This window comes from Puntigrus tetrazona, chromosome 18 (genome assembly GCF_018831695.1).
Source record: "Puntigrus tetrazona isolate hp1 chromosome 18, ASM1883169v1, whole genome shotgun sequence".
NCBI lineage: Eukaryota > Metazoa > Chordata > Actinopteri > Cypriniformes > Cyprinidae > Puntigrus > Puntigrus tetrazona.
In genome coordinates, this window is record NC_056716.1 from 24,852,600 (window position 1) to 24,872,776 (window position 20,177).

The following is a 20,177-nucleotide window of genomic DNA, read 5'->3' on the forward strand; positions in this document are numbered from 1 at the left end:
TTTTTGTCAACTCAGCACTTGAGTCAATGTATATTTAGGTACAATATACAAGGCAAACAGTTCTAATGATAAATGTAAAAAAATATATGTCATTTTACAATATAGTTACAGTACCATGTGACAAACAGTGTGGGAGAAATACAACAGAACTCTACATCATAACACATTCTCTTCACCTATGCAGCACAATATGTGAGATGTCCATTGCTGTAAATGTAGATTTAGTACAGTAAAATTACAAATCAAGTACAGTACAATGCCAGTCAAGTTCAGAGTAGACACTTGAAAACAAGTCATAAAGCCTAAAACCGACAGGCGTACTAACACTGCGGCATTCTTTCTTAGCTCATGCATGAACAATTATTTAGTCAGTTGTTTTATTAGGAAGACAAAACCTTCCAATATTTTCATTTGTAACATTTTATTACACCGCCAGCCCTAAAATTTAGCTGGCTGTTTGAAAAAAGGACCTGTGCTTTGCTCACAAGAAAGCATTACAAAACTATTGAAAAACATACTGTGACATTAAATAGCCATAGAACTCTGAAATGCATCCAAAAGACCATTCACAAATACAACTGGGCAAGAGGTATTCACTTCCAATAAACTGAATCTTAAAATAAACTGACAAGGAAAGAACTCAGTTCTGACCTGGGATGAAAATTAATGTATACAGCAATGTAACACATTTCTAGCCTGAGAAAAAGTGCTAGTAATGGCTTCTTGATAACTATGGCAAAGTTAACTTTTAACACATGTCGGTGCAAAGCACCTCTTAATGCAACGTCAATTTTGTATCTTACGTGTTGTTAAAGACAACTGCAAAGATCATGCAAAGTATTTTTATGATACTAAAATAACTACTACACACGTTTGAAGTATGCAGTATTATGACAACATGATAAATGTGTTGTTTTCAATGGAAAAAAAGCCTTGTCTTATAATAAAGAAAGAAAATCTGCCGATAAACACATTCTGCAACATTACAGAGTCATGTAAACAGTTGTCTTATTATTGCATTTTTCATGTGACATGTTCAGTCTAAAGGAGTAATTAGATGGTTGCGAAACCAAGTTTTAATGTCTTTCAAAACATCTTGTGACAGAGTCATTTGGGTAAACAAAGAGTAAAGTAGTGACAGATATGGTCTATAGTGCATACACTCACACAAAAACACAAAACTGCATTTCAATGGAGCGGCGAACAATACCAGCCAGAGGTTTGCTCCGAGAACGGTCTGCACTAGGGTGGTTGTTGCTGGTGTAATTTTATGGGGGAATGAGCCAAACAAAATCCAATTTACCCTGGTAAAATTGCACTGAGCAAAAGATAGGAGGAAAATACTGAAAAGGGGAAGGAGGTTTACCTCATTTGTCACTGTACTGTCCAATCACAACACTTCAGAAGATGGGCGAATAGCCACACTGTTCCAATCCATGCCTCTGAAGAAATGCACAAACAAAACGGAACTACACTAAAGAGACCCTTTTGGCCCAAGGTTGATTGAATAACATTTTTTGTTATCATTCAGTGGGGAGATGGTATGAAATGTTGCTGAGTAGATTCATGCCACAATACATTGTATATTCAAGGCAATATTGACCCTGTGTTGGCAGAAAGGAGAGCAGGATAAGCAAATATTTAGAGGTATAGAAGAAAAGAGCAAACAAACAAACAAACAAAAAATTAATTAAATATCAACTTAACCCGAATATTAAGTGCTTACAATTCTGCTTAAGCAACTTTTTCAATGACTTAGAATAGAATGTCTGTCTGTTAAAATATGGAAAACAGCTACACTGTGAAAAATAATTTCTTAGTATGTATACAAACATTTTTTAAAACAGGACACATTTACTTAAAGCAAAATTATGCAAGATTTTAAGAGTTGTTTTTCATGAACTTTTTGATTTAGAAGTTTACTGAAGTAATGAAGTTTATTTTTCTAACTTCACTGGCAAATGCTTCTCTTTTTTCTTTTTAAGCACAAACCAAAACAGAAACCAAAACCTCTGCTTCAAGCAAAAATCTGCATGTGTGTGTATATATACATACATATATGTATGTAATTTTACACATAAATGGGTCTGGGTTGAATCTAAAAGGGCAAAATGAAAACTAAACCTTACATTATTGTACAGTGTATACCTTGGACAAAGGACAGTCAAAACAGTGTAGCTTCTCAGAGCTTTTTTTTTTTTTTTTTGCTGAGGAGTACACATTATGTAATAATAATGGAAAAGAGGGTACACAAATATGTACTCTAAATGTCTTTATATATTAAAAAAAAATTGTCTAAATAGTTGATGTCAGAATTGGCTGAAATGCCGCAGATGTGTGAAATCTTAAATTAGTCTGAATAAATGAATAGATTTGAATAAATAAAGATTTCTCAGGTGAATAAATAATTTAGAATTGCAGAAATAAATAAATAGATAAATAAACAGATACTTGTGCCTTTAGCTACGGTTCAAAAAAGTTCTCATTGACTGGCACCTTGTGTAGTCCAGAGGCTTATGCTTCTAATGATAAGCCATTCTTTCTGACTTGCCGTTACCACAATACGAACACACTCAATATCAAACGCTATCTTGTGGTCCACATCATGAACCTCAATGTTTCCATTTTTAAACTCCCCTAAAGTTATATAGGAGGAGCACTGCCTTCCCTTTTTGGTTCCTACTAATTTCTCCCCCACTTCCAGAGCTCCGTGATGCAAAATATCATTCTGCCGATCATCTGTTCCCGTGATGATCTTGATTTTGCTGATTTTTGTTGCCTTGTTGAACACTATTACATAAAAGTCCCCAGTGGACGGAGCTTTGCCCCAGAAGTACTCATCCACGCTACTGTAAGCTTTGGCAGCATCATAGCTCTCAAATACATTTATGTTTGTATACAAACTGGCAGGTGGGTTGTCTGGGATATCAAGGGAGTCTTCCTCAAAGTCATCATCCTTAAGTTTGTTTTCTGCCCCCTTATAGGAGGAATAGTAGCCCATGTGCTGGAAAAGGGAAGGCTTGAAACGAATCGCATCCTTCTGGGCCAGTAGGCCTCGGAAATGGATAAGAAGCCAATCGCAAGGCATCTCCTGATAGAACATGAGCAGGAAATGGGCAAGTCTGGGAAGGTCTCGTGAGTGGTACAGCTTCCCTATGTAGCCCAGTTTGGAGAATTCCAGCATCACCCAATATGATCCCTCTCTAGATGCCACCACTTTCTTCAGGGCAGTGAGGAAGTTTCGAGAACAGCGCACATCATCCTCCAACATCATGTAGAAGTCTGACAGGTTGGTGCAGAAGTTAAGCAGGAAAGCGTAATCTACATTCTGTTTGGAACGGAAGCGTACTCTGTCTTCTGGATCATTGTAATTTCTCTTCAGCCCATCCAGGGACGGGTAGTACTCCTCGGGTGCATGGATAACTAGAAGACGTCCTGCAATGATATGATGGCCGAACTTTCTGGAGATTTCCTGAACTAGGCTCTCACACCATGCCAGGTCAAAGTCTGCCAAGTGGACAACCACAATGATTTCTTTGAGCTCCTCGTAACTTGACTGATCAAAAATAGACTTGATGGTTTCCAGCAAGTAGTTTCCTCGTTTTCTTTTTACAGATGACAATCCAATAGTGAGATACTCTGCAAGAACACGAAAAAACAGCGTAAATTATAAAAAGTATTCATTTTGTTTAGAAAGTAAACTGATCCAATTTTATTAATGTTCAGAAGTTGCTGTTTACTTTTTTTGACAATTAAGAAGCATTTTTAAACAAATTAATCTAGACAAGTGGGGCCTAATTTATAATAGCATACAGCATAGCATTTTGATTTGTGCATTAATTCTTTCTTTGGCTTCCGTATGAATAGGGGTATATGAGTGTGTGCCTATGCATGCACAAATGAATAATAAAATAACTCAAAATGCTAGATCATAAATAATAAAGTTGTGCAGTTTTGCATATTGTACATAATTATTTAACTTATTTGTTTAGAATTTTTTTTAAACCAAGTGTGTACCGATAATACTAATGTGTACAAAGAAAAGCAGTCTTACTCTTTCGAGGCAAAGGTGTTCCAGCGAGGTACCGATAAGTCACATTGATTGTTCCAGAAAAATTGGTGATATCTTTAAAAGTATGAACATATCGCTCTGAGTTCAGAGGATGCATTGAGGTTTCTCGTAATTGGCGTTTGTCTTCCTCCTGAAGCACAAGACAGACAAAAGTAAGTCAAAGTTTGTCACAGCATTCCTAGAGCTAGAAAGAGTCTCCAGAATATATGGACATGAAATCCTAAGACTCCTTTTGCATCTTTCAGTGTAAGTGCTGCAGGTCATTATTTTTAGATTTGGCAATATTCTTGCACACTCTTGTATAATCTCATTAAATGTAAATGATGGCCTTTGAATAATTAATTGTACACACAATATTACTCACTCAACTTTTTAAATAAATGATCTTGTATTAAATGATGGCATCGTTGCTAAACTTCAATGTCTTTTAGCAGACGTGAACTGTTCGCGCTTATGTTTTTTTTTTTTTTTTTTTTGCTGGCTGTGACGGTGTTAGTATTTCAATTAAATGGGGGTTATTTAGAAAAGTGACTTAGTCAAAATGGGTACAACCTTTGAATAATTCAACAGACAAACACACGCGACATGTTATGATCACAAAGTTTTGATCATAAAGTTGGCCTCATGAATAATAAATATGTCTCTTGCATTTGGACTGCCTCTACATCATGAAATTTTAAATAGGCTGCAGCGTGAGCTCTGATAATTATACATGCACAACACAGCACCAGCAGTCTTACACGCAACATTTGGTAATTAAAGCATATAAACAAAATAACTTTTCAGCACAGTGATAATTAATGCTAAATCACATGCAACAACAGTAGTCAAGTTGTTGTGAAGCCCACTATTGTCTTGTTATCTGCTCCACTGATGTTGTAAATAAATTGACCTCTGTAATTTACCTGCTGGATTTCAACAGGTAAACAAACTCACCAGCACATAGCCATCCTCGATGTAGAGGTTTATGAAGAGCAGGAAGGTAATGAGAGCCACCAGAAAAGGAATGGTGGAACGTTTCCGGAAGCACCTCATCTTGTCCAGATACTTCAACACCAGTCTCATGATGAAAACACTGCCGGTGTGATCTGACAGAAAACAAAGAAATACAAAATACTACATCAAGATTTATCAATAATATGCTACATTTCATAGATAAATAGATATATATAGTCATTTTATTGTGCTTTTTGGAGCTGGACAGTCATTAACATCTCATAATGTATAAAGTAAACAAGTAAATAACAAATCAATCAATAGTTAAATTAGGACTGTGCACTGACAATGAATTTCAAAATGCGGTAACACTTTATTTTGTGGTTACACCTATCAGTTGCTACAATATTAGTCATTTATTAGTGTTATTTAAGCAGCTTATTCTACATGACCTTGTTCTACATTCCTAATCAAACCCAGTACCTAAACTTAACAACTACCTTACTAACTATTAATAAGCGGAATAAGAATAATTAAGAATTTATTGAGGGAAAAGCCATAGTTGGCAGTTAACAAGTGTTATCTATGCTAAAGTGTAATTCCAGTTAAATTCCTCAGTTTTAATTGAATTTCAGCTAAGGTATGAAACATAATGAAAAGACGAATATAAGAAAGTAAAATTAAAATGAAATGAAATTCAGAGATCAAGACACATTAAAATAAACATATTCAATGGAATTCATACAAAAAACTTATTTATTTGTTTGTTTAAACAGAAAAACAAAGTGAAATGGAAAGCACAGGCTTGATAAACTTGGAAGTTTTAAAAGATTTCAAAAAACCTTGTAGACAGACAGATTGGATGACTGACAGCTTATCATATTTTATAAATGTTTTGTGGACCAGGCATTTCTCAGAATGCTGTGTTGATTTGCAATTCAGTAAGCTCCTCTTCCTGTCATTCCAATTCAGCTTCCTGTGGTGTGTGGCCAATTCAAATTCACGGTTGAACTGAATATGAGACAGTTTTTCAATTCTGAATTTGCATAACCCTGATAGAAGTATAGTTTTTAAGTATAGTTTCCTGGCTAAATCCACGTCTTTTTAAACAAAAATATTTCTGTAAAAAACTCTACAGTTCAGCTCACTAAAATGATCATGTCTTTATTATTCAGGAAAAACTGCCACCAATTTCTGGCTGTGAAGCAATCAGAGAAGCACTTCTTTTTGTATATAAGACAGGGCATTCACTATAAGGTCACACTAAAAATAAGCAGCAGGCTTGTGTGCCTCTAAGCCCAGTAATTAACCCGACAACGATGTAGGTATAATACAGACTTCAGCTGAAGAACACGCTGCGAGGTTAATATCCCGACCTTGCTCACCAGGCATTAGCAAAGCATGTACTCAGGGCCTTTAAGTCCTTTTGTTTTGTCCTTTTTGAGGTCTGTGCATCAAGTACAAAGTATGGTTCTTAAGAAGCAATGCTGCAAAATGGCATTTCAATTTCAACCATCTTCATCTGATGAAACATAGTCGGAATGACTGCCTTTGAAACAGAAGAAAAAAAACCCATTTCAGCTATGTGCATAAAATAGGCCCCAGGCGTTCTTTTATATCTGACCTCAAATTACACAGAGTAATCCAAGAATAGAAAAAAGGACGCAAGTGTTTTGGAAGGCTTGCATGTATCAGCCTTTTTGATGGCTCCTGCTAAGCACCTTAGACCACTAATGGTATACGAAATAACTTTACAGCCGATTCTATGACCAGATGCGTATCGATTCTGCCCACCGCCAACCTGTTTCAACTGGGGATTGTCAAACCCATATTCTGTGAGCTCTTGCTTGCACTTAAAAAGCTGTGACCACGCACATTGAGAAAACACACATGTGGTTCTATACATTATACCTTTTTGGCTTTGGAGTCTTTTTTTAAAGAAATTAACACTTATAATAAATACAGTATTCAATTGATCAAAAGTGACGTTTAATAGACAGTTCTTGAACAGCAAATCACAATATTATAATTATTTTCTGTGGGAACAAGTTGAGTAATCACTGCTGAAAATTCAGCTTTGTATCACAAGGATAAATTACGCTTTAAAATATATTCCAATAAAAACAGTTAATTTAAATAGTAACAATATACAATCCACTGTATTTTGACAGATAAACATGCAGCTTCTTTCATAAACATTCCATTTACAATATTGAAAAATAATGGTAGCATCATATCTTTTTAATGCATTTTCTAAACATATTTCATAGGCTAATCACATTCTTGTCAAAGAAACATTTCATTAAGACAAGAAAATGCTTTGCATTTGTACACAACAACACACAGCATTCTTGTCATTTGTTGTACAAATACTACCAATGCAAATACCAATGCACTTACTATAATAGAACTGATAGCACGTTTCATTTTCTTGGGCATTTAATTACACAAGTGGATGGCTTTTAAATTTTCCAGTTCAAACCATTTTGCATTTTGATACATGCAGGTGGATTCATGTAATGTTAATGCAGTGTATTAGCAATGTTGGATTGATTCAGCCTGAAAACCTGCTTCATCCTCCACTGGCGGTGAAGTGAGGAGAACCAGAGCAGACCCCTAACAGACCACCGATGGATTTGCATAACATCACATGCGAAATTTCAGATTTTAATTAAAGTTTTTTGTTGTTATTATGGATGGTGATATGAATGCTAAAACACAGCGAGGCTGCGTTTTTAGTAGCAAGAGGTGAAATAAAATGATATATGAAAAAGAAAGAAAATTATGTCATCATTTACTCACCCCCATGTCTTTTTTTCTTCTTCTGCAGAACACAAATGAAGATATTTTGAGGAATGTTGGGTCTAAGCAACTGTAGAGCCCACTGACTTTCATTCAAAAACAAAACAGCCTTTATTCAAAATCTTCTTCTGTGTTCCACAAAATAAAGAAAGTCTTACAGATTGTAAAACAACATTAGGGTAAATGATGACAAAATAATTTCATTTTGGTGAATTATTCCTAATTTCATCAGCATACCTTGCACAACCATTTAAAGCCTCAGATGATGAAAAAAGCGAGCTCATATAAAAAGCAAGCAAGAAAATTCAATGAAAATGCTTTCTTGAACTGACCAGACAGTTAAAATGGTATTATGAATGTTTCCAAATATCTTGTTGCAAAACTGGCTGCATTTCCCAGGTATTCTTCCACCCCCTCAAATCTCCAAGTGTCCAAACACTTCAGACGCACCCTCAGGCTGAAAATAAAACATCCATTAGAAATGTATTAAGCTGAGCTGACATTATCCCTCCTCCTTTCATGGATGCAGAGAGCGGAGCTTGTTGACAAACACAAAAAAATCAATTCTGAGCTCAGTAACCTAAAACTCCTCAAAAAACGGTAGAAAAACAAAGATTTAATAATGACTGCATTTCTTCCCAGACTAAAGCCTGCATATTTAGTTTGTAAAAGGGAAAACCACCAGCCTGGTACCTTCATCTGTTGCGTAATTACACCTGACAGGGTCTGATTCTGGAAGAGTTGAAATTACAGGCAGACGCAGAGCTGCATACAGCTGCCAAGGATCGCGCTTTTGCCGAGGCTTCATTTGAGGGAGTGCTGACGTAAATAACCTGAGGTTCATTCCCACTTCCTGCCGCTCTGTAGATCATCACCTCCCGGGGTGAGCAGCCCTTTTAGCAGTCAATATAAACTGGCCATTTAGATTGGCACCGGCGTGCTAAACGAAAGCAGCTCAATTAGAAAACGAGTGGAGTAATCCAAAGAGTTGATTTCATAAAAACACAGGCAATCCAGATGGTCCCTCTGACTAACATCAGCTTGTTTGTGCATTTCGCTGCGTTCGCTAATGCGAACTGCCACAGTTTTCTCAAACTCACAGGAAGAGTACTTATAAACACCCATTCATTTTAAAGCGAGAGCATTGTGCTGGAATCATTTCGGGCTTCGCATTTGCAGATATTTATCCACCGTTCTTATCTTTTCACTCTCCTCTTGGTGACGGAGGGAGTGTCATTTCTCCCAGGGTGCCATCTCTCTCTTTGCCTTGGTGACATGAAATAGAGAATAAACTTCAGAATGAGAAACAAGAAGCTCCCTGGTGAGAGGAAGGCAATTACAGTCATGTCTGATGTGCCGCAAGACCCCATGAATAAGAAAAACAAATCAGTTTACAGAGTTGGAAATGGCTTAGAGAGATGTTTGAGGAAGGATGTCTAGTAGATTGTGAGACTGCTATGCAATTTTTATTATGTAAATGCACTATGAGAGAATGTGGAATTAGAGAGCACTTGGTTTGATTTGGATTTAATACAAACACTCGCTGCATCTCGACTGTAAAGAGTGAACCTACAAGGCCATGTACACAAGGGTATTGTGGCTGTTTCACTGGTGCAAATCTGCAAGCAAGCGAGCAAGCGAGTGTTGTGTATTTTCCATGAGCCTGATCCTTCAAGGCAAAAATACAAGCACGTTTGAGTCCCCAAATGTCCTTACAGCTCAGTTTTAAAGTAAATTAAGTCTCTAAAGCATCTTGTCACTGAATAATTCCAATTCTAATTCTTAAAAAGCAAGCCAAAACGCAGCTAAACCCTTTCAATTTCCCTGCCACACACAGCTCCAATGCTAAGCTAATGCTGAAATCATGAGCCACCCATATTTTTTTTAAAATCAAAACAGCTTCATAAAACCTCCCTCAGCTGTAGCTTTTATGCTACTTGGGACGCAGAGGCGTACCTTGACTTAATGCGAAAACCTGCATAGAGGAGAGGGAAAAAAAAGCCATTTTGACTAAGAGAGAAACAGATTAATAAAGCTGGCAGTAGAAAGCAATTCTTCCACATTTGATCTTGTTATCTGTTTTACATTATTTCCCAAGGGTATGCTGCACCTCGCTGATATACAGCTCTGCGCAAATAATCAATTAAGCTAGCAGATTCTACAGCTTTCTGCTCTTGCTTTGTGTCAGAGCTTCAGCCACTTAAATAGATTTTTCTCTTCAACAAAAGGGCTGAAAAGCAGAAAAAGAGTACCGGCTTCAGACGATAAGAAACACCGCCTCTAGATGAACACTGTGAGCCTCAGTTCTGTGAATGAACTTTTGTTAATTAAATGAATTTCTTTGTGTTAATCAATTTGTGTGTATTGCAGCCTTGTTTACCGAAATTTGGCCTTAGGCTTGTTTACAAAATAAAAAAATAAAAAAATACAATTATGTGAAGGATCATAGATCTCTGTGGAAAACGTGCAATCAAAACCCTTGAGGAAAAAAAAAGCCTGGTTCCTCATGTTCCTAGTTGTAGAAAATAAAGGGTTATGATTTATGACTAATGTTATTAACTATGCTCATAGGAAAGCATTGATTAATGATTTGCAACTGCCCAGGGTACTTTAATCACCTTTATTTATATAACACTTTTAACAATACAGATTGTGTAAAAGCACTGAACAGCATCGAATATGAGAATAGAGTAATAGTAAAGTATAATGACAAGATTAAACAACTACTGTATTGATTACTGACTAAACAGTGGCAATTATTAGCAGCTGAAAATAATCAATAAAGCAATTAAAAGCTATAATTCGATTCTATACAGCTTATTATTAACCCCTTATTATTAAAATTAGGATAACTAAACATACAAAAGAATCCAGAGCATAATATAATATTAGTCCAAAATTTGTAAACTGACCTACATATGGTTAATCTATATTTTGATTTCATTTATATCATAATATAATCATTAGTAATCATACATACACACATGCATATAACAGATAATTACAATGCAACATATATATTTTTCTAATAATGTATAAATGTTATGCATATAAATATTACAACAATTACAAAAAATACTTAATAATAATGTGATTTTCCGCCTATTTAAATATTTTAAAAAGACTAATACTCACTATTTTGCAGTTCTGCTCATGAATATAGATAACTTGCTAAGTAATTTAATCCAAACTCTGAATATTTCATCATGTTTTCCATTACAAGGCAAATTAGTTTTACCTACGCGGTTTAAACCAAACTCTAAATGTAACCAAGTGAACTTTAGTGCAATCTGCTTGCTTTGAAACGAAAAACATCTGTTAACGAAAAGCAAAAAATAAAAAAATAAATAAATGATAAAATAAAAAACTGTTAATTAACAAAACCTAAATGCTGATATACAAATTGAGCAGTATGTCAGCATACTTTTATTATGTAGCACTAACACAGCACATCTTTCAATAGTCTGCCTGCCAGCGTTTGTAAGTGTCTGCTGAAATGGCACCTCCTGACATCGGTTTTGCTCATCAAAACATTCTTAAAGCATAAGATGTTCTCTGGAGAGTTTGCAAGCTTGTAACTGCAGAATCTTCACTAAAACACATGAAAAACATTGTTCAACTATTGCTGACGCTGTCAGAGACAAAAAACACACACAGAGCCGCCCACATACACATTTTCCCCCTTTTCTTTCAAGTAGACAAGAAATATCAAGTCATAGTTTTCACTAAACCCTTCTTAGTCAAAATAATTCTTGTTTGTTCCTTTGCAGCAGACTGGGAAAGCTGAGGTAGGATTTCTGTTTCTGGGTAAGTGACAATATGTAAACACAGTGCGGACACTTGTTGTCTAGAACGTGATAGCAGCACATAGAAGGATCTCTTTCCTCACACCCAGGTCTCAAACTTTCCTCTAAAGCATATGACATCTCTCAGTGTTGCATGAAGTTTCGTACTTAAACCTTTCTGTGAGATAAAAGAATATGTTTGTTTATATCCCCATCCCAAGTCTTGGTGAAAGCCTATTTTTAGTGACTCTCCTGCACAGAAGTATTGGTGGTGGTGCTTTGCTGTGAGGATCTGCCGAATGTCTCTCTGTTTTGATGTATGAATAAATCCAGCCCCCCGCTTGGATTTGGGCACAGTCCAGGCTGCAGCAGGCACCAGCTGCACAGGTGGCTTAGCTTCAGGTTGGAAGCTGTGTGAAGAGCTGGATTGATGCTGAATACAAAGCAAATTCTATAATGGTTTACACACGCCGGTTTCCTTAATTGTAACAATAAAGGACCCAAACATGAGCAAGAACTGAGCATGCTAGCAAATGGAAGAGATTGCATGAATTATGCTTTTTATTCCTATTGCATTCCAAGCTTTTTGATCCTAAAAGAACAAAAATAACTTCTTCAAGACATAAATGCATGAATGAATCTATAAATCAATAAATTTGTAAGGATTTACAAATTACACACTTTATTTTAAGGTCCTTAAACTATTAACTATGACTTCTGTCATCATAAACTAATTTGCTGCTTAGTTTGTCAGAAGGAAGTTGTTAGGGCAAGGTATTGGGTATGATTAGGGATGCAGAATATGGTAGTCCAGAATTGTGCTTTATATGTGCTAATAAACAATCAATGTGTTAATAATAGGTATGATAATAAGCAACTAGTTAATAGTGAGAACTGGTCCCTATATTAAAGTGTCACAGATTTAACTTCTATTATTAACCCAAAAACAACTCAAACATAAAAGTTAATTAAGCACAAATATCACTTGTTAAGCACACATATCTTGTTATGGTGCATAATTTGTGTTCATATACATTTATATTGACTCCCTTTAGTATTACATTAATAGTTCATCCAAAAAAGAACATTTTCTGAAAATGCATCACTCAGGACACTAATGAGCTTTTTTCCTCATCATCTCTGTCAAAAGGTAGCCTTACATCACTAACAAATACATAGAATTTCACTTAACGAGAAATGAATAGATGGATTAAAGTCACGTGGATTAAATCTTGAATGGCCCAAGGGTGAGAATTGTAATTTTTGGGTAAATTGTTTCTTCAAATAGTAAATTCATAAATTTAATACAAGGTTGTCTTCTGTAGCTGTACTGTATGTTCTTGATATTGCAAACTGGTATTTACTATACAATTTTAACATATTGTTGTAATCATAAACAGTTATTCACCTACGGTGGCCAATGATTCATAAGTTTCACACCTTTACAGGAAACAGCTTACTTCCACATTAAAAAATAAGGTAAATATGGCAGTGTAATTATGCTTAATAAACAGCCTTTGCATGTGAGCGTATCTGTGATGCTGTAGTTTTTGGAACTGAGCCACTGACCTCACAATATGTGCAAACCGTTCTGGTCTACGTAGTCTGACATTCACACATTTTTAAAATCACAGTGTGGCTTCTTGCTTAATATGAGTGACTAATGCTTACTCAAATCTCTACCTCTCTGTGCCTTTAGTTATGTGGCGCATCTTACAAGGTTAGCCTGTTGAGCGAGTCTCTGTCATTGCCGTGAGGCAGAGTTTTACCTTTAAGGTCAGTCAGAGACACGGAGGCCTTTGAAATTCTATCAGCAGAGAGTGTAATGAGGAAGAGAGGCATGAGAAATGATTCATGTGCGAGCGAGCCTCTCACAGGCGCCTCTTAGCAGTTAGCACTTTGACCCAGATTATAGCACCAACCCAAACCTCAAAGGGGAGCTCTGGAGATGGACCTCAGCGATATGACTTCCCCCGTTTCCACTATAAGAAGCACAAATACACCGTACAGTCTTTCTCATTCTTTTGTTCAATATTATCATCTTCTTTTACTCGCTTCCACTTTCTTCCTGGTCTTCTTTTCCACACTTCGCTTCCATTTTCCTCAAGCACACTCAAACAAAACTGCTCATTGGTTTTCCTTTTCAATATCCTTTCAAATATAACGGCCACTAAATAGAGTATGTATGTGGCATTTCTGATAAGGGAAGTATAGGTAACACCTTAAAATAGGGTACACTTATTCACTATTAACTATGACTTTTACTTCAATAAATTCCTAATTTGCGGTTTATCAATAGGAAGTTGATAAGTTTAGGTAATGGGTAGGATTAGGGATGTACAATAAGGTCACGTAGAATAAGGCATTAACATGTGGTTAATTAATACTAATAAATGGCTAATATTGTAGTTTTATGCATGCTAATACTGTATGAAACTAGCTAAGAGAACCTAAAATAAAAGTGTCTGGTATAAATTCATGTTCCAATTTCAGTGCAATGTTTGCATGCTTATTAATATTAAAGGTCACCTTCTTTTTGGACCATTAGACAACAAATCCTCAGGAAACACCACAGCTTCCATTAAGGCCACAGAGACAGAGACAAACCTTTAATTTCACTAAGTGCTTGCTGAAAACCAGCGTAATCATAGATCATCATTTCATGTAATTTCAAGTTCATTTTAACTCAGATGTGAACTAAAGTGAAGATTGTACCTATTTCCACCTTTTTGATCCATGCAGACTGATTTGTTGCACGAATGTACCCACATTACAACCATGCTACACTTTAGCACTCCAGTGAAAACATAATGGACACAGGGGACACATAAAAGTCGGTGTTTGTCTTTGAAACATCCTCTGCTTATGTCAATTTTGGACAATATTAAGGTGAGCGTGAGCCCACATTAGCAATGTTTCCCAGACAAAAAAGGTTCACCTGTGTAGAGGCTTATAAATTACAGATCACCAAAAACAACCCCAAAAAAACACCTTTACTTTTAAAAAAACATTAATCTTATATTTTCTAATATTTATAAAAATGAATACAACTGTAATAAACACTTTTTTCCCTCTTTTTTTGAGGAGCCACTGATTCATTCCCTCCTCAGAAAACAATCCTGATGATGGTAGTGGTAAATAAAAAAATATATTCCAACATAAGTTATCGTTCAAACTTCAGGTGATTACATGCTTTCTTTTTGCCTTTTTTTTTCAGGCAGATACATTTTGACATCGCAGGGTGCTTATTCCATTGACTCTATAGGGAGAATGACTGTGAAAGCCATACCATTGTGCAAAACTTCCCTCCCTCTCCATTTATGAGAGAGGAATGGTGGGACAGCACTCTTTCCTAAAAGCTCTGTAAAAAGCCAAGGTGACCGCTGGGTCACAAGTGAGAAATGGGAAAATGGCTGTGGGGTGTGCGTCCAGTAGCAGATAACATGAGAAAGCACTATCTCCTCTCAGCACATTTTTGTGCGAAAGAAAATCCAATGCTATAGCATTCGCAACAGAGACTGTTCCTTGCTCTCTGTCTCTTTCTCTGAAATGATGGACAGTTCATTGTTTATCTACTTACAAAAGATACTGTGCATCAAAGTCAAGAGAAATGCTCTAAAGGGGCTCAACAATGCTGTTTCTGCTTTTGCATGCTTCGTTTGCAAAAGGGCGGGTCTAAGCGGACCCACTTGAAATTTTTAATTTACAACCTTCAATAAAAAGTCCACAGCATAAATTTGACTTGAATAAGCAGCCAACATTCTCATACAAAAACATTAATGCGAAGAAAACTAAACTGACATTTACAGATGCAATAAACTTCTGAGTACAAAATATGAAACAAATGGAATTGTATTGTGGATAATGTACAGCTTATATTGTGTAACTCTGCTGTAAAGCAAAGGTAGCAAATAAATATGTAGACAAGAAATACGGCTATCAGTCATAATTGCTGCATTACTTGTATATGAATAAATCTTCCACTAAGAAAAATCTAAATGTTAACTACAACATTGAAATATTACTGTATAGTAGTAGGTCACACCAACATTACCAAACTATTAACTTTTGCCTCAAACTCCTAATTTCCTGCTTATTAATATTTAGTAAAGTAATTGTTTAGTTACTGGGAAGGACTAGGGATGCAGAATACGGTCACGCAGAACAACAGCTAATATGTTATGCTAATTAATAATGAGAATCTTTATACTAAAGCGTCACCATAGTAATAATAATACTGCAGTCTTCTTCAAAGTTGTTTTCCAATACAATCAATAACTGAGATGCAGTCAGTAAATGGACGACAATACAAATTTGGAAATGTCGAACCACTGAATGCTGCATGTCACCAATCAATGCAAACGTTTCAGTATGTGCAACTCTCATAAATAACTGAACTGTGTTTGTGAATGTAATCCAACTAATCACAAATCAATAAAGAATGCACAGTTGGATTCCAGTATAATTTTTTTCTGTATTGCATAACCATCATTATGTATTATGCTGCTTGCAAGTAAAATCTATAATCTCTAAAGTCATTAGCATAAAGTTAATTATGAAATTAACATGAATCTGGACAGAAACGGATAGGTCCAGATTTCTTTTATTAGTATATAGTTCTTTCTTAGCTTGGAAAGCTTTTTTTCCTGTTGAACCAACTGAACTGGTAAGGAAAACATCTTCACATCACAGTGGGCATTCATTAAGTATTCATTCTCCTCAAATCTGAAATATGACCTACCAAAATTATTCATACTAATCCATTACTTTTCATTATTTACATGACATTTTCTCTATTACTTATTTAAATGAACTACACTGATGTTTTTCATTTCATTGAATTTTAATTGTGGAAATACAAGGAAATTAAAAACGATACAGTATGAGTTACAAACTGTTGATTTGTGCCATTTAGCGAAACTAACTGGAAAAATTGGGAGGAAACAAACCGCAATTTATTTTTTTCCCACTGCTGTAGAAATATAAGTCTTATCTACTTCAGTAATGCCTGCTTAGGGAGATGTTCATATGGAGTCAAATGAGGCTCTAAGCCATTTGTAACCCAATCAGTCCTTAATTAACGAGCACAACTCTGCTCACTGACATTTATGCTTGTAGCTGTGTGGAATAACTTTCTGACTTCCACACAACAGTTCAGCCATTTACAATTAAATTCCCCATTCACACTTTTAAAATGAACACTGTCACCGCACAACCTTACATGAAAAGTCACGGCCATTACAACCCAGTACATTCATTAATCACTAGTCTAGTCATAAAGTTCTAGTTCTTCCAAAACTGGAAATCTAATAACATTCAAGTCATCCAAGATTTAGATCAGTTTCTAAACCTTAAAAGATTTGGAGAAACTGCACCCCTTGTATTCTCAGAGTCCGACTTAGTGATTTTGTCTGCTTTGTCTTTAAATTTGCTCCTACTAATGACTGAAATCAATCTTTGATATGCACATATTGCAGAGACGTTGAAGTGAATGTATTGTCAGTGATTCTCTTGTGAATCGTAACACATTGCAAGTTTTTTGGGGAAAAAAGAGAGGAATAAATAAACATTTCAGAATAAACTTGCTGCTGCAGCTGCCTCTTCTTTTGGCTTCCAGTCTCTCTGTCGGCTTTGAAGTTTCCCAGCAAGCCTGAGGTAAAATAAAACGCCGAACTTTTTTTCTTACTTAACAAAGGTAAACTTTCAGCGGAGTTTCAAACCACAGGAAGAGCTCACGCTTGGCATCTTTCTGATGTTTAGCACACGCAGCACATGTTCCCTGGTTGCTTTAAGAATCAATTTTGTGCATAGTCTTCCAGCCTTTCAGAACTGCTCTTCCACACTAATGGTGGGAAAGAAGAACAATGGCCTGTTCTATTGCAAGCACAACAGAATATTGAATCAGATAGCTGTAAAAGCCAAGGTTCTTTAATTATTGATGATAACAGAAAGGATTTAGAAATTGGAGATAAACCCCTCGTTGTGTTTAGACACTCTCATGCACACAAAACACATTCTTTTCTTTTTTGATTCTCCCTATCTGCTCTCATTTCACTGTCTATGTATAAAGATAAATGTTTATATCTTTCAAGCTGCCATATTCTCACAGTAGTCAATTTTTTTGCCAAGATAGTTTATTTCTATGTAACCACTTTCGACCATGTTTATTAGAATTAAAGGAATAGTTAATTTACAAATTTTCTAAAAAGTATTCATCCTCAAGCCATCCAAATTACAAATTTGATCCTTCATCAGAACAGTTTTGAATAAATTAAGTGGCGTTACACCACTTGCTCACCAATGGATACACGGCTGTGAATGGGGGCCGTCAGAATGAGAGTCAAAAAAGCTTATCAAAGAATCACAAAAATTGACGTAATAACTCCAGTAAATCAATTATCAATCAACAAAAATTGTTTGTAAGAAAACAAATCCATCATAAAAACATTTATTTAACAGCCTCCGGCTAAAATACAAGTCTATTACTTCTAGCAATATTATGTCTGTAAGGGGTGAGAAATATGCAGAGATCAAGTACAATTTACAAAGTGAAAAACAAAATTGGCAGTGGATTTTGATAAGACACAACAACTAAGAATGGACTTTTACACCGAAGGAGGCTTTGTTATGGATTATGGTCTTATATTTGAGCAGAAACGATTGGATTTTTCTAAATCTGTTCTAATAAATAAACAAACACATCTTTTAGATGGCCTGAGGATGGCAAACAGGATACATTTCAGAAATACTCTGAAAAAGACAGAGATGTAACCTCCGTTTATTGCATAAGAGCAAGAAAAGATTCTTTTTTCAAAATGTGTTCCCTTTAAGTATCCCAGAATAACAACCTACACAGGCTCTGTCTTGAGGCAAAGCCCAGCATAGTTCAGGATGCTGAAGTTAAGGAGGCCCAGACTTCAGGGAGCAAAAGCAGCGCTCCTGTATTACACATTCTGCTTGTACCCTCACAGCAGCCCAGATCCACCTTTGGCTAATTTCCCACAATTTCCAAGCTTCCTGAAAATGAATATGCATTACAGTTGCAGTGAATCCATTTGCACGGCAGAATAATAATGAAGAAAAAGTGCTCTCAAAAATGCAATTAATCTTATGTAAAACGCCTGCTCAATGCCTCTAATTAGATGCCATTTTAATAACTGCGTATGTTGTACAAGAAAGACAGTTTAGCAAAGGTGGTAAACACCATTGTTCATTTGTTTGATGACATAAGAGCAAAAGTAAATAGATTTTGTGCACCAGAATATAACCAATCACTCTTTTATATGACATAAACCCTCTAGAAAAGTATTGCAAGATGCTAAAACCCACACGAAATGCGGCGAATTGCTATAACAACACAGTTTGAATGTACAACACTATCAAACAGAAGAGATGCACATTCAGAAAAACAAAAACAAATGTAAATAAAAATATAAATGCATTTTAAATGTGAAATTGGATTCACATGTTTGGCATTCAGGCTATGCTTTACACCAATATGAACATGGCACTGTGGGAGTAGACGCTTTTGGCAAAGGATTACACTGAGACTGTGGAATAAACCAAACACATCACCAATAGAAACACCGGTTCATGTTTTAGAAGCATGGTGTCATTATGTTTGTGTTATCCAATTGTAGGTGAAAACAGGGTCCTCCCACGACCGTCTTTGGGACGATAACATCTTCCAGCGTTATTATACTATTACAGGTCACAGACTGGGTCGACAACTGAGGATTGTGGAAAGGTTACTGTTTCTTCGGGCTGTGATGTGAACTGCTCTGTGCTGCAGAATGCTCGATGTACTGATATGGTCTTGGTGATAGGCTGTCAGTCAACATGCATTGCCAAAAGCTGCTGGATGAAGTAGGTTGTAAAAGAATATTCCGGATTCAGTACGGTTAAAAAAAATGTTTTTACACAAAATGAAAACGTGTTAAACATTTATTTAACTATGACTTTTGCCTCATTAAATTTATTATTAATGCTTGGTAAAGTAGTTGTTAAATTTAGGTATTTGGGTAGGATTAGGAATGCAGAATTAGGTCATGTAGAATAAGGCATTAATATGTGCCTAATTACTACTAATAAATGACGAACATTCTATTTAAGAGACCCTAAAATAAAGTGTCACCGTTATACTACGAATGATATAATAATATGAATATAATAGTCAGAAGAATAGGATTGAAGTAAAAGACAAATGTTGTTTTTAATAATGTATTGGTTACAAACATTTTCACAAATTTTCAATTCAGAATTACCTTTAAGCCATCCAAGATAAAAATTCGCATTTTTCTTTCAGACTTTGACAGCATATGTCAGCAATAATCTGGGTTACAACAAGGCATTTATACTGTGCCAATATTTAAATTTAAAATACTTCCATTTAACCATACAATACAAACAGTATGAGTGTTAATATGTTTTTATCGTGATGAAAAATGCTAAATATCTTTTTCTGTTTAGTTCAAATGTGTTTTTGTTTTAATGCAACAATTGTAAAAATCAAACAATACACAAGTTAATCGTCACATTAACCATCTGATGGTGCTCACTAAAACGGACAAAACTTTAAAAGC

At 35.6% G+C, this 20,177-nt stretch overlaps 1 protein-coding gene across 2 annotated transcripts in view; it reads right to left on the minus strand.

Annotated features, from left to right (window-relative positions):
- mgat4c (mgat4 family member C) overlaps nt 1-20,177 on the minus strand; it is a 92,335-nt gene continuing 72,158 nt past the window's right edge. For both annotated transcript variants that reach the window (XM_043263930.1, XM_043263929.1), the window contains 3 exons: nt 5,009-5,160; nt 4,055-4,202; nt 1-3,639 (listed from right to left, as the gene is read on the minus strand). In XM_043263930.1, the coding sequence (XP_043119865.1) occupies nt 2,483-3,639; nt 4,055-4,202; nt 5,009-5,137 (1,434 nt within the window). In that variant the 5' untranslated portion in view covers nt 5,138-5,160 and the 3' untranslated portion in view covers nt 1-2,482. The remainder of the gene's footprint in view (nt 3,640-4,054; nt 4,203-5,008; nt 5,161-20,177) is intronic.